This window comes from Carassius carassius, chromosome 2 (genome assembly GCF_963082965.1).
Source record: "Carassius carassius chromosome 2, fCarCar2.1, whole genome shotgun sequence".
Lineage (NCBI taxonomy): Eukaryota > Metazoa > Chordata > Actinopteri > Cypriniformes > Cyprinidae > Carassius > Carassius carassius.
The window spans coordinates 3,482,200-3,496,977 of record NC_081756.1 but is presented as its reverse complement, the minus strand read 5'-3'; the positions used below and the strand labels follow the sequence as shown (position 1 = coordinate 3,496,977).

At 35.3% G+C, this 14,778-nt stretch overlaps 1 protein-coding gene across 1 annotated transcript in view; it reads right to left on the bottom strand.

The window, feature by feature from the left end:
* LOC132095946 (uncharacterized) overlaps nucleotides 1–3,774 on the bottom strand; it is a 60,684-nt gene extending 56,910 nt beyond the window's left edge. Inside the window, exons 1-3 of the mRNA XM_059501042.1 lie at nucleotides 3,632–3,774; nucleotides 2,932–3,056; nucleotides 2,748–2,838 (exon numbers count right to left, since the gene is read on the bottom strand). Coding sequence (XP_059357025.1) covers nucleotides 2,748–2,838; nucleotides 2,932–3,056; nucleotides 3,632–3,704 — 289 coding nt within the window. The 5' untranslated portion in view covers nucleotides 3,705–3,774. The remainder of the gene's footprint in view (nucleotides 1–2,747; nucleotides 2,839–2,931; nucleotides 3,057–3,631) is intronic.
* Between the last annotated feature and the right edge of the window lie 11,004 nt (nucleotides 3,775–14,778).

Here is a 14,778-nt window from a genome sequence, read left to right as displayed (position 1 = left end):
AAAGGGCGTGTCCATGGCGGCCTGACAAATTTCGATGTTTCGCCATGAAAAAGGAAGTTGCTATAACTCAGACATACAATGTCCAATCTGCCCAAAACTTCACATGTTTAATACGACTCCTGACCTGAACATATTTACATGCCCATATTCAGTTATAGTCATAGCGCCACCTATTGGCAACAGGAAGTGAAATATTTTACACTGCGACAAACTACTCCTAGAAATTTTATGACATCAATGTTATTTTTGTGGTCAGTCTAATCTAAAGACCTGTGTGATGTTTAGTTGTGAACATCTTGAGTTTTCGTTAAAAGGCGTGTCCATGGCGCCGTGACGAAGTTCGATGTGTCGCCATGGGAATTAAAGATGTTATAACTCAGGCATAAAATGTCCGATCTTGCCCAAACTTCACATGTGTGATAATAGTCCTGGCCTGAACAGATCTGAAGGCCAAAATTCCATTGGGTGTGGCAAAATGGCTCGATAGCGCCACCTATACACTTTCAACTGAGTGCATATACACTTTCAACGGAGTGCGCCTCAAGCTATGTTTCACGTACATGTACAAAAATCGGTACACACATGTAACACACCAATATCTACGAAAAAGTCTCTTGGTACGAAATCCGAATCCAAACAGGAAGTCAGTTATTTAGAATTTTCTCTGCAAAATTGGTGTTGTTTTTGGCATTTTCAGAGTTGTACTTTAACGAACTCCTCCTAGAGATTTATTCAGATCAGCATCAAACTTGGTCAGTTAAATCTAAAGGCCTTTGCGATGTTAAATTCGGAAGATCTTGAGATTTCGTTAAAGGGCGTGTCCATGGCGGCCTGACAAATTTCGATGTTTCGCCATGAAAAAGGAAGTTGCTGTAACTCAGACATACAATGTCCAATCTGCCCCAAACTTTGCATGTTAGATAAGACTTCTGCCCTTAACAGATCTACATGCCCATATTCAATTATAGTCATAGCGCCACCTGCTGGCAACAGGAAGTGACATATTTTACGCTGAGACAAACTACTCCTAGAGATTTTTTGAGATTAATGTATTTTTGTGGTCAGTCTAATCTAAAGGCCTGTGTAATGTTAAATTGTGGCAATCTTGAGTTTTTGTTAAAGAGCGTGTCCATGGCAAAAATGATAAAATATGATGTCTCGCCACAGCAAGAGAAGTTGTTGTAACTCAGGCATAAAATGTTTGATCTTCCCCAAACTTCACATGTTCGATAAGAGTGCAGCCCTGAACACATCTGAAGGCCAATATTCCATTATAATGATAGCGCCACCTGCTGGCAACAGGAAGATTGGAACATATATGGAATAAACATTGATATATTCTACTTATATTTATGAGTTTAAATGCATATTTCTCACCGTTCACCTATTTACTAAAGCCACTCGCTGCCGGTGAGCCCGGGTGCGAGGGCCCGTTCATCGCTGCTTGCAGCTTTAATTATTATTATTATTATTATTATTATTATTATTCTCTAAGATGAATCGCATTTTTGAGAGCCTAAACATACTCGAAAAGTCATGAAACTTTGCACACACCTCAGAACTGGCGAAAATTTACGTCTGATATGGGTTTCAGAAGTGGGTGTGGCAAAATGGCTCGACAGCGCCACCTATACACGTTCAACGGTGTGCGCCTCGAGCTACGTTTCACGTACATGTATGAAAATTGGTATACACATGTATCTCTCCAATACCTATAAAAAAGTCTCTTGGAGCAAAATCCGAAACCCAACAGGAAGTCAGTTATTTTTAATTTTATGAGCAAATTTTGTGTCATTTTTGTCATTTCCATGCGTTGTATTTTAACGAACTCCTCCTAGAGATTAATTCAGATCAACACCAAAGTTGGTATGCCTAATCTAAAGGCCTTTGCGATGTTAAATTGCGAAGATTTTGAGTTTTCATTAAAGGGCGTGTCCGTGGCGGCCTGGCGAATTTCAATGATTCGCCATGAAAAATGAAGTTGCTATAACTCAGACATACAATGTCACTTCCTGTTGCCTATAGGTGGCGCTATGACTATAACTGAATATGGGCATGTAAATATGTTCAGGTTCGGAGTCTCATCAAACATGTTTGGGGCAGATTGGACATTTTTGTGAAGAATTTTCTTCTCATGGAGATAACGCAGAGCCAGACAAATCTGAACAAGCCAGTCAAGAATCTGCACACATGGAGAAAGGTGTGTGTATTAGTGAGTCTGAGTGTGTGTGTGTGTGTGTGTGTGTCCACACAAGGGTTTTGTATTTTACGGGTGTAGCATTGTAGCATTCATGTTTTGTTTTTAATCACAAATTTTGTAAAGTTTTGAGAGGGTTGTTTAAAGTATACAGTATTGATGTATGTCTGCCTAAGAAACCCACCAGTTGTTCTTCAAAAAAACGTTCTCCTTGATGTGTTTCCATGACTTTTGAAAGATCTCCTCCTTCACAGTACTCCATCACAATATAAATGCGTCCCGCATCATTATCTGAATAAATTAACATTCAGTCAAAGAATACTTTAACTCATAATATATTAAAATAGCTTCATTTTCTGACAGCTATACTGATGTTTTTGTAATTTATGTTATTTATTTATATATAATTTTTGCTACTCTTCTTCAGTCTCCAACTCTCCATTGTGGTCATTTTAGTAGTTCTATTTAATTTTTAAGAAACACAACAAAACATCACCACTTTTTTTGATATGGAAGAAAGGAAAATTGGTGTACAAAGGAGAAAAAAAACCTTCAAATGAATTCACATAAGTAACAATATATCCAAAGCTGAGATTTTTCAGGATTTCAACTTCCTTTCTGACTGCATCCAGCTCCTCCTCCTAAAATGAAAAAGAAGAATAAAAGAAACATTTCTAAGAAAATATTGTCACTTCTATGGTGAAATACTTGAGTAAGATTTGGTAAATGCTTACATCTCTGGAATTCATCTGTTTGATCACATAAGGGTCTCCTTCTGTGTCTTTCACCAGAAACGCCATTCCTGAAGCCCCTCGGCCAAGTTCCTTCTCTATGGTGTATCCTTGTTCTTTTAGCTTTTCTGTAATTAAGATTTAGAATAATTTCTACAAAAATAGTGTAACCACTACAGACAAGAAAACAAAGCTTTTCCAAACTTTGAATAAACTGAACCAACTGGTTTATAAAATGATTTTTAAGTGCTCAAAACACCAAAAGGTGTCCCCTGCTGGTCAAAACTGTGTAAATGCAATGAGGACTCAGTCCAAACATTCATAAAAACATTTGAATGCGTATTTTGTTAAATGCAATCTATATAAAATACTATTACATATATTTTCCTGAATAATAATTTATTTTAGAGACAAAAAACTGTTTGTTCACAGTGTCACTCCAAATCTGATTATTCATGATTCCTGATCTAAACAATTGACTTCCACACTGTGTAATAGTAACTTTCAGTTTGTCTCTTGACACTTTTTGGTAATTGTAAATAAATAAAATAATTAGATGCATTCTTTCAGTTCTCCCCTTGCTCTGGTCCACTCTGGTCTATTATTATTCCCATCAGATTGTTTGTTGTAAGGGAGATGTGATGCTTTATGCTGCTAATATAAAACAGATGTTGCTCAAATTCAATGTGAAAGTAATACTCACTGATCACTCCAGGAGAAACGCTCGTGCTGTGATCTGAGGCACTGGCGTCTGAGAGCCTGTGATACTGAGCCATCTTTAGGAGAAAAATACTCACTCTTAATGAAGTGGCCGTGATAGTAACACTTTAAATATTATTGATCGGGTCCTGTTAGTGTTCATCCTATAATGCAACTGAATTCTGTAAGATCTACTTATGAATATAAATTATGTCATAAACACAAAGACAGAACTTGAAGGATGTTTTTGTCCCCCTTAAAATCTTGAAAGTGCATAAGTCCGGTCAGAGAGTGTTACTGCATTCAGGTTAACAAATTAGAAATGAGCTATGGAGTGAAATACTATAAAAACTTACATAAATTAAATCTTACATTCAATTACATAGGCTACATTATGTGTCCTCTGGTGCTGTGCAAGAGAAATTATAAATTGATAAATATGAAATGTACATCTCCCTTTTCCCTCATTTAAGGAACACCACCCGTCTTTAACTGGAGTAATTATGGACAAGTTGTGTTGAACCATTGCCTTTTGAAATCATGTCCTTTTAGCACAGAAAGCTTGAGTAGCCTATCAGATTTATATTGTTGTAAAATGACCAGCAGCCAGCTGACCAATCAAATATCCCTCTGGAAACGTGTCTGTAATATCTGGCAGACTGAGACAAAAACAGCTTCTGCTAACCAGAAGCAAAAGACAAATAATGTCTTAATGCATAAATGTTTCTTTACTAGCTACAACTTAGTAAAATCTGACCACAGTCAGACAGGCTACAGCGATCATTTTCACTCAACATTCGTTGTTCGACTTGTCAGATAAAATTGGCAGAGTTTAAAAACTGACCTCCCTTGTCAAAAAATCCTATTGGATTTTCAATTTGTCCTATTGGATCTTACCGGATTCTTAGAATCCTATTGGACATTCGGATTGATTTTAATGGAATTTCACTTTGTCCTATTGGATCTTACTGGATTCTTAGGATCCTATTGGACATCCTATTCTGGTTAGCTTCTGCTAACCAGATCCTATTCTGGTTAGCAGAAGCTGTTTTTGTCTCAGTCTGCCAGATATTACAGACACGTTTCCAGAGGGATATTTGATTGGTCAGCTGGCTGCTGGTCATTTTACAACAATATAAATCTGATAGGCTACTCAAGCTTTCTGTGCTAAAAGGACATGATTTCAAAAGGCAATGGTATCCACACAATTATATTCCTTCTTAGAGAAAAATGGTATATGTGAGGATTTCCAGTCAGGATTTAGACCGTATCATAGTACTGAGACTGCTCTTCTTAGAGTTACAAATGATCTGCTCTTATCATCTGATCGTGGGTGTATCTCTCTATTAGTTTTATTGGATCTTAGTGCTGCGTTTGACACAATTGACCACAACATTCTTTTGCATAGACTTGAATACTTTGTTGGCATCAGTGGAAGTGCATTAGCATGGTTTAAATCGTACTTATATGACCGCCATCAGTTCGTAGCAGTGAATGAAGATGTATCCTATCGATCACAAGTGCAGTATGGAGTACCTCAAGGCTCAGTACTAGGGCCGCTACTCTTCACGCTTTATATGTTACCCTTGGGAGATATCATCAGGAAACATGGTGTTAGCTTTCACTGTTATGCTGATGATACTCAGCTCTATATTTCTTCGCAGCCCGGTGAAACACACCAATTTGAAAAACTAATGGATTGCATAGTCGATATAAAAAACTGGATGACGAGTAATTTCTTACTGCTAAATTCTGAAAAAACAGAGGTGTTAATTATAGGACCTAAAAACTCTGCTTGTAATAACCTAGAACACTGTCTAAGACTTGATGGTTGCTCTGTCAATTCTTCGTCATCAGTTAGGAAGCTAGGTGTGCTACTTGATCGCAATCTTTCCTTAGAAAGCCACATTTCTAGCATTTGTAAAACGGCATTTTTCCATCTCAAAAATATATCTAAATTACGGCCTATGCTCTCAATGTCAAATGCAGAAATGTTAATCCATGCATTTATGACCTCAAGGTTAGATTATTGTAATGCTTTATTGGGTGGTTGTTCTGCACGCTTAGTAAACAAACTACAGCTAGTCCAAAATGCAGCAGCAAGAGTTCTTACTAGAACCAGGAAGTATGACCATATTAGCCCGGTCCTGTCAACACTGCACTGGCTCCCTATCAAGCATCGCATAGATTTTAAAATATTGCTTATTACTTATAAAGCCCTGAATGGTTTAGCACCTCAGTATTTGAATGAGCTCCTTTTACATTATAATCCTCTACGTCCGCTACGTTCTCAAAACTCAGGCAATTTGATAATACCTAGAATATCAAAATCAACTGCAGGCGGCAGATCCTTTTCCTATTTGGCGCCCAAACTCTGGAATAACCTACCTAACATTGTTCGGGAGGCAGACACACTCTTGCAGTTTAAATCTAGATTAAAGACCCATCTCTTTAACCTGGCATACACATAACATACTAATATGCTTTTATTATCCAAATCCGTTAAAGGATTTTTAGGCTGCATTAATTAGGTAAACCGGAACCGGAAACACTTCCCATAACACCCTATGTACTTGCTACATCATTAGAAGAATGGCATCTACGCTAATATTTGTCTGTTTCTCTCTTGTTCCGAGGTCACCGTGGCCACCAGATCCAGTCTGTGTCCAGATCAGAGGGTCACTGCAGTCACCCGGATCCAGTACGTATTCAGACCAGATGGTGGATCAGCACCTAGAAAGGACCTCTACATCCCTGAAAGACAGCGGAGACCAGGACAACTAGAGTCCCAGATACAGATCCCCTGTAAAGACCTTGTCTCAGAGGAGCACCAGGACAAGACCACAGGAAACAGATGATTCTTCTGCAAAATCTGACTTTGCTGCAGCCTGGAATTGAACTACTGGTTTCGTCTGGTCAGAGGAGAACTGGCCCCCCAACTGAGCCTGGTTTCTCCCAAGGTTTTTTTCTCCATTCTGTCACCGATGGAGTTTCGGTACCTTGCCGCTGTCGCCTCTGGCTTGCTTAGTTGGGGACACTTCATCTACAGCGATATCGTTGACTTGATTGCAAATAAATGCACAGACACTATTTAACTGAACAGAGATGACATAACTGAATCCAATGATGAACTGCCTTTAACTATCATTTTTGCATTATTGACACTGTTTTCCTAATGAATGTTGTTCAGTTGCTTTGACGCAATGTATTTTGTTTAAAGCGCTATATAAATAAAGGTGACATTGACATTGACATTCTGATTGATTTTAATGGAATTTCACTTTGTCCTGTAGGATTTTATTTGATGTTTAGAATCTTTTTGGACATTGTGTTTAATTTAATGGGATTAAATTTTTTCATGTGATCTTTTATTGATTTGTATTGGACATTTTGATTTTTAAATGGAAATTCACTTTGTCCTGTAGTAACTTATTTGATTCTGTTAATTTTTTTTTTTAAGAGTAACTACTTTTTTAGAGTAGCACTGTGTGTGTGTGTGTGTGTGTGTGTGTGTGTGTGTGTGTGTGTGTGTACTTGTAACCCATTAAAATGCAGCCTACATATACACAAATATAAAAAAATGAAATTCATAATACAGTAAGGCAAATATTTTAAATGATATAATATCCGAATAAGTTAAAATGTATTACATGTGACTAAGAATTCATAGAAACACAAACATCTATAATGGTATTGTCGTGACGCTTCCCCTTTAAGAAATCCGAACGTAGTGCGCGTGACCCTGTATGGTGCATAATTTGAACGGTAACGGTCAGGTGAGGAAGCTGAGAAAACGAGTAATTAACGTTGTTTAACTTGTTAAAAGTTTATTGAAAGACGCTAAAAAGGAAGAAATAATGATACTTATCTGAGCTGCATCCCAAACGAACCATTTTGGGTGAAGTAATTGTATCTGTTGGTAAGTTTTTGATCTCGTTACTGTATCTGCTGATTAGTACAGGAGTCTGCCATTACATAGCAAAAGCTAATTTAACAACTAATATTAATATATTAATGTAAGTTATGCCGTTTATAATAAAATGTAATTGTATAAAACACTGAAGTAGCGAGTACAAAATGCCTGTTCTGCCACCATTTTGAGCGTTTTGAATTGTGCTTTACGGTTTTGTGTAGCGCTTTATTTGTATTGATGGATTAATATGTTCTGTTGTGCAGGTCAGGTTTTATGTTCCAGTTAAAAAGTTTGACATGAGACCGTTCTCCCGTGATATGTGTGTGTACGTTACATGGAGAAGACACGCATGACAAAAGAATAGATGGCGAGCCTTTGTCAGTGAGAGGACCTGTTACATTGCCTGGTAACCAATTGACCATATGCATGGAACTTCCGCATAAAGATAAGCCAATACTCATAAACTTCCGGTAAAGCTGATTTAATGTTGTGGTTTATACAGGTACAGAAACATCTCCTGCCTAGTTCTTGTCAGAAATTAAACAAAAAAAAAAAAATAATGATAATAATAATAATATTTATTATTCGTAAATAATGATAGCATAACAATAATGATAGATGATGGCATTAACATACATACAGTTTTATTTTATTTAACAACACATAATTGTATATGCCAAGCCTAGTAATCCCAGGCGATTACCTAGACATATAACTACATTGAAATGCTGACAACTAAACACTATAGTAACTGTTTATAGGCCAGTGGTTCTCAAAATTTTATACCAATTACATGCATTAAAATTCAGTAGCGTAGTAGGCCTAACTTTTATTATATTTACTGTTGTCAGCCACTTTAACATTGTTAATATACATTTTGAACATTAACAATAACACTACACTGTGCTTACAAACAGGTAAATAAAAAAAACGGAAATAATGATTAAATTAAAATGTGTTGTACCTAAAAGTTAAATAAAAACTGTATTGTACTTAATATTTATTTGAGTAGAGTTGTTTTTACATTTAAGTTCAAAAGTATTGTGTTTTAACATTAATTTATAATTAAATTAGTGATTCCTCTGTGTACCACTAGAGGGACTCGTAGCACACTTTGAGAACCACTGGTTTAGGTGTAGGCTAACATTAGTGATGCTATCTCCCAAATGACATCACATTGCTATGATTAATAATCAATTACTTATCAATTACTTGCTTACATAGTCATGAACACATTTTAAACTCTTATAATATTTGCCCACTCAACTCTATAGCTGTGCAGTAAAATTTCACTTTAAAGATTTTGACTCCAAATTTGTATACTTTTTTTTTTTGTACTGAAGTATAAAGTATAGCAAGTGAAGGAATCAAAATGTCTCATATCATGTCCCGACACTAACAGTGTATAAGGGAGAATTATTTAAATACTTAACTAGTTAAATACAAATTAAATAAGTTAAATATTAATGGTATAACATACAATTAAATAATGCATTAAATTTTAATTTAGTAAATACATTTTTAAAGTTTTATCTTTAACTGTAAAAGCTGCTAAATATATTCAGTCAACACAGACTTGTTACTGTTGTAGTTTTGTTACTCTGAATTTAGTTTAAATCACATAATGGACCTCTCTATTGAATTTGGCTTGTCTTCCGTTTTACTGTCACTCAAAGCAATGAGTCCAGAACAATTTAGCAGATTTACCTGCGTAATATTTACAGTCGCGTTTGTCATTTCTGAAATGGTAAATGTGGACATTTCATCCATCTTAGATAAACAAAAATTTCTTCAAATTGTGATTTTGTAGAGAAACTGAGCAAAGGTAACTCCCCTTAAAGCACAGTACAACTGACTGGAAATGACTGAGCTGGCTTATCTAAAACCAGGAAGTAATCGTGCATATGTTCAATTGACAGAGCATTAGTGATTGCTTTGGAATATATTTGATACAATATTTTTATCTGTTTTTACATTACACACAAACAGTACTTTATTACATGAAATTAACAGTTTAAATTCCCTTTGAGGTGTATTATAATGATTTACAATATCAAATTCTACATATTGTTTAATGTTTTATTGTTCTGTGTTGTGATGTGATTGTATTTGCTATTATTATTATTGTTACAGTAAAGTGTTATTTTTATATTCAACTTCTGGTCTCCTGTATACACTTTATATGTTCCTCCTCACTCGAGATATGTTCCTCCCATTGGGTCTAGAACTGGTTTAGTGTATATTTACATTGGAAGCAGAAGTGCTACATATTGTGTGTGTGTGTGTGTGTGTGTGTGCGCGTGTGTATGTGTATGATCAATCCATTATCAGTGCCTTAGAAATTTTTGCACTAATGCTGTATGTTGCACAAATCACCTCTCATGTTTTTTACAATGTTACTGAAGGTCATGCAACATACAATAAACAATGTCTACATCAGGGTGAGTTTAAGCAAACTGCAAGTACTATTTGTTCATGAAACAAATACAATGGAAAAGTGTACCTAAAAAAATCCCATATAAACAGTCACCCAACTGGATCCCATTAAAATCCTATAGGACTGATCCTACAGGATATTTATGTCTTGTCCTACAAGACTATTCCTATCAGAATCCTATAGGAACGGTTCCAAAATATGATAGAAATTCCAATTAGAATCCTGTACAGTTTTCTTATTGGAATCCTTTAGGATTTTTTGACAAGGCTGATGAACGTTCTCATAATGTTAATAGAAAACATTCTTAGAACAACATTCTTGGAACGTCTTTATGACGTTATTTGTGCTTGATGAACGTTCTCATAATGTTAATAGAAAACGTTCTTACAACAACGTTCTTGGAACGTCTTTATGACGTTATTTGTGCTTGATGAACGTTCTCATAATGTTAATAGAAAACGTTCTTACAACAACGTATTAATATTTTCTAAATGTTATAGGTAGGCTATTTATCATAAAACGTTCTGGGAATATGTTACTTGCTGATTCTCATAATGTTTAGAGAAAACATTCTTATAACATTCTCAGAATGTCCTGATGTTATTTGTTAAGTTATCCATTAACATAATTTAATAAAAATCTTGCTTGGAACCTGAAAGGATATGATTAAAAATATAATTTAAAGGGTACCTGAGAAAATATTGGTTTGCATAAGAAACTGACTTTACCCTCAATGTTTAATGTACAGGCAACTGTTCTTTTATGCATCAGGGATTGTTAAAAAAAAGACCAGAGTGGTTGTCCCTTACAATCAGAATTCTTTTTTCCTTTTGATAGGAAAATTGGACTTACATCGAGACCTGACTTATAGCTATAGAAACACAGAAAGGGTGGGAAAAGTTGACAAGGAATAAGTAAAAAGAAAATTCATGTGCTGCTACTCGGTTTTTGTCTTAATTTAAAAGGATCCTAATTTTGAAATTACTACTCATTAAAATATAAAAAAAATTGTACAACAACAATAATAATGATTAAAAAATGTGTATTTAAAATTGTGTCATTTGATCACCATTCGCAAACGCTCAAGAGCACACGAAATCAACCATGGTACCTCGACCAGACAGCACATCACAAGAAATGGTAAGAGTGTGAGGTTTGTTTTCTTACATGAAATGTTAGCTTTATTTATTTATTTATTACCATGGTTTACAATGTTTATATTCTGTCAGCTAAATTTAGCCTATATTGATTATTTTAGCTAGAGGATTTCATTGCAGTAAAATAGGTAAATCTGGGCAAACCACAGCTGTACAGTTAAAATTTTAATTATGTCTTGGTTTTCCACAAGGAGAAATTGCTTGATGCAACCAAAAAAAAAAAAAAAAATGTTGTAATCTACTGGTTATGGATAAACAAACAAATGTTTTATTTCTATTGTTGAAATATATTAAAAAAATAGCTTAGTACACAGTGAAACCAAAAATCCCATAACACCTGAATGATTACAGCTAGGCCTACACTTATTTCCAATAGCAGAGCTGATATAGAATATTAACCACATGAACAAGTACCATTTTATTTGCTATATGCCAGCCTAAGGTTCAAACTGAGCATCTTTCTGGCATTGACATAAAAAAATAAAACACATAATTATGAATAAAACAGTATAGGCATTAAGCTCAAGAACACTTCTCAATCAAAAAGTTAAAAGTTTTAATCTAAAATTTAATGCATTAGATTTTTTTTTGCTGTATAGGCTAAAATTAAATTATTTTATGAACATAAAATTGGTTTCTTCTTTATATTTTGCTTATATTTACAAATTGAAGAATTTAAGAACACACCATTAGTCCAAAGACACATTTATACATGTGTATTTCTGCATTCAACACATGATAACAATTAAGAAAATAACTGAAATTAAGTTGAGCTTGCTATTTATTCTATTACACGAGAATGCCTACAGGGGAACGGCAAAAACGAATAAAACAAAACAGGCATAAAATTGTGCCACACCGAAATTATATAGGCCTACGCCTACCCTATATATTTATATTTTTAAATAATCCACAGCTGAGAATTGTATTAACTAAAAATCTGATCATGCGCTGTCTGGGAAAAGCTCCGCCCACTGAAAACTAACTAAGATCACCCAGATCACCTCTCGTAACAGACGCCATTTTGTGAGGGTTTGCGGTGTTTCGATCAATTAATGGTAGGTCCAGTTGATTTTGGAAATATCTTTGAATACTACGATGCTATTTGTCTCTGGATACCAATCTATATGTATAGCATATTGTAGATGAAAATAATCTACAATATACATTTGAATTGGTACCCTAAGTTTTCCTACGCTTATCCAACGCGTTTGGCGCCATTTCATGAGGCGTTAGAGAACAACCTTGTAAAGTTAGCTATTTTTTTATGATGTGAATTATATTAATAAGAATTTGGCTAGGTGGTATATGATATCATGGCAACGATAATTTTGTCGTTGTTAGAGATTTTTCTGTTTCTATCGTATATATCGCGGTACACTTTAGAATAATTCCACACTTTATATTCATAAACATGCATGAATGAGAAAATTAATAAAAGGGATCGTGTTACCAAGAATTATTAAGCGCACATAAGCTGTTAATAACGATCTCATGCGTTCTTGACAAATGGGAAATCCAGGCCGCGGCTCAAAGCTGGAGCCGGGCCTTCATCGTGTGATCCCGAATTCAAATCTCGTTTGCAGCTTCCACATAAATACAGTGTCAAAATGACCCTCGTGTAGGTTTTCACTTAAACACAGTTGGATGAAAACAAAATGTGTGTCATCTGTGCATGGTCTTAAATTGACTGCAGTCAAATAATACACCTGCTGCTGTGGTGTCTGTCTTTAATGTTAATCAAACAACTAGAGACAAATAGACATTATTATTATAACTTAAATCTTTAATAAGAACCAGTTTATATTCAATTCGTACAGTGGAGACTATATTGTATTATTTTTACATTGTTCCATATCAGCATGTTTACAACGTTAAATAAATCTATTGTACTTTGAGGAACCTAGATATTTAATATAATTGTTAAAGGGACTTTTTTTTTTTTTTTTACAAAATTAAGATTTGTATATACCATTTAGAAAATTATGTTGTATATATATATATATATATATATATATATATATATATATATATATAGAAAAGATTATTTTAATATTAAGGGCAATGGCATAGATACTAGGGATGTCAATTTACACAAATTCCCATGATCGATCACTTAAATTAACGATCAGTTAATTGATTAATCGTTAGCCTTAATACTGCAATATGCGTAAACAGCAGTGGTGTCAAAAGCAAACGGCAACTAAACCCAATGAATTCACAACGATTTATTAAAATATTGTTCTCATGAATGCTATGTAATATAACAGTTCCAATCATAGTTATTATTAATAGTGGATTCAGAGCCGATCCTATACTTTTGGGGGCCCTACGCTAAATTTTAAACACAATATTACAACTTACATTTGCACAAAACTAAAGGCTGCGAATGCACACACAAACTTAGTTATGATGAAGGTGTAACTCTAGCTGTAAAATGGTCCCAAACATAACTGCGACTCGCTCACAGAAATTTTCCTCATGTCTGCTTTAAATGTTTTGCAGTTGAGCATGATCGATAAGTTTTAACGATTAAATGTATTGTCAACAATTAATTGATCATCGAATAATTGTTAGCATTACTCTTTGATACACAGCATTCAAAGGTGCACAGTACTTAAGTTTACAATTTCTCTTTTTTTCTCATCCACAGAGAGACCGGTGTCCAGATGGAATCTGACTTGGTATGTTCATGACTTTTTTTGTTACTTTTTGTGAATGAAATGATTAACAATGTCTTCAAAACAAAAATACAACTCACTCTGGAAAAGAGTGAAAAGAGATCAGCAGAAATCGGATTTCTCTCATGTAGACCACACCAGCTCTACTAGTCTGGAGAGCTTTAGTGAGCCCCTTCAGCAAGCACAGCCCATTGAGGGAACACAGAGTGAATTTGAGTGTGATGTTGAAATGCAGGGGGCTCATGCAAATTCTGATTCAAATTCTGATGATGCAGACTTAGATGACATGCCTTCTTTAGGAGTTAGACTTGCACAGTGGGCCAGTGAATTTCAGGTAAAACACAATGCAGTGGATGCAATGCGGTCTTCTTAAAATTCTCGGTGAACATCACCCAGAGCTCCCAAGAACTGCAAGGACTTTACTTGGAACGCGTGAAAATGTGAACTTAGACATGAAATCTGGGATGCAATACTTCTACTTTGGATGCAAAGAACAGCTCTGTAGGCTTTTAAATATGTACCCCAGTGATGATGTTTCCCAGTTATATTGTCTAGACATTTCGTTGAACATCGATGGTCGAAAGTCGAAAGGTAGCAGTCAATCACTGTGGCCAGTTTTGTGCAAAATCAATTTGGCTCCTTCCATAGTTTTTCCTCTTGCTCTCTGTTTTGGTGTGTCAAAGCCTAAAAACCTTGATTTTTTGACAGATGTAGTGCATGACCTTAGAGACATTTTACAGAATGGATTGGAGACTGACTGGGGTCGTTTAAGAGTTCGTCTGCGCAGTATCAGTTGTGATGCACCTGCGAAAGCATTTGTCAGATGCACAAAGCAATACTCAGGTTATTTCGGTTGTGATAAGTGCACACAGAAAGGCTTCTGGGATGGCAGCCGGGTTATATACCCAGGGGCGTCTAATGTAGCTCTGAGAACCGACACGTCTTTCCGTGAGCAGCTTCAGG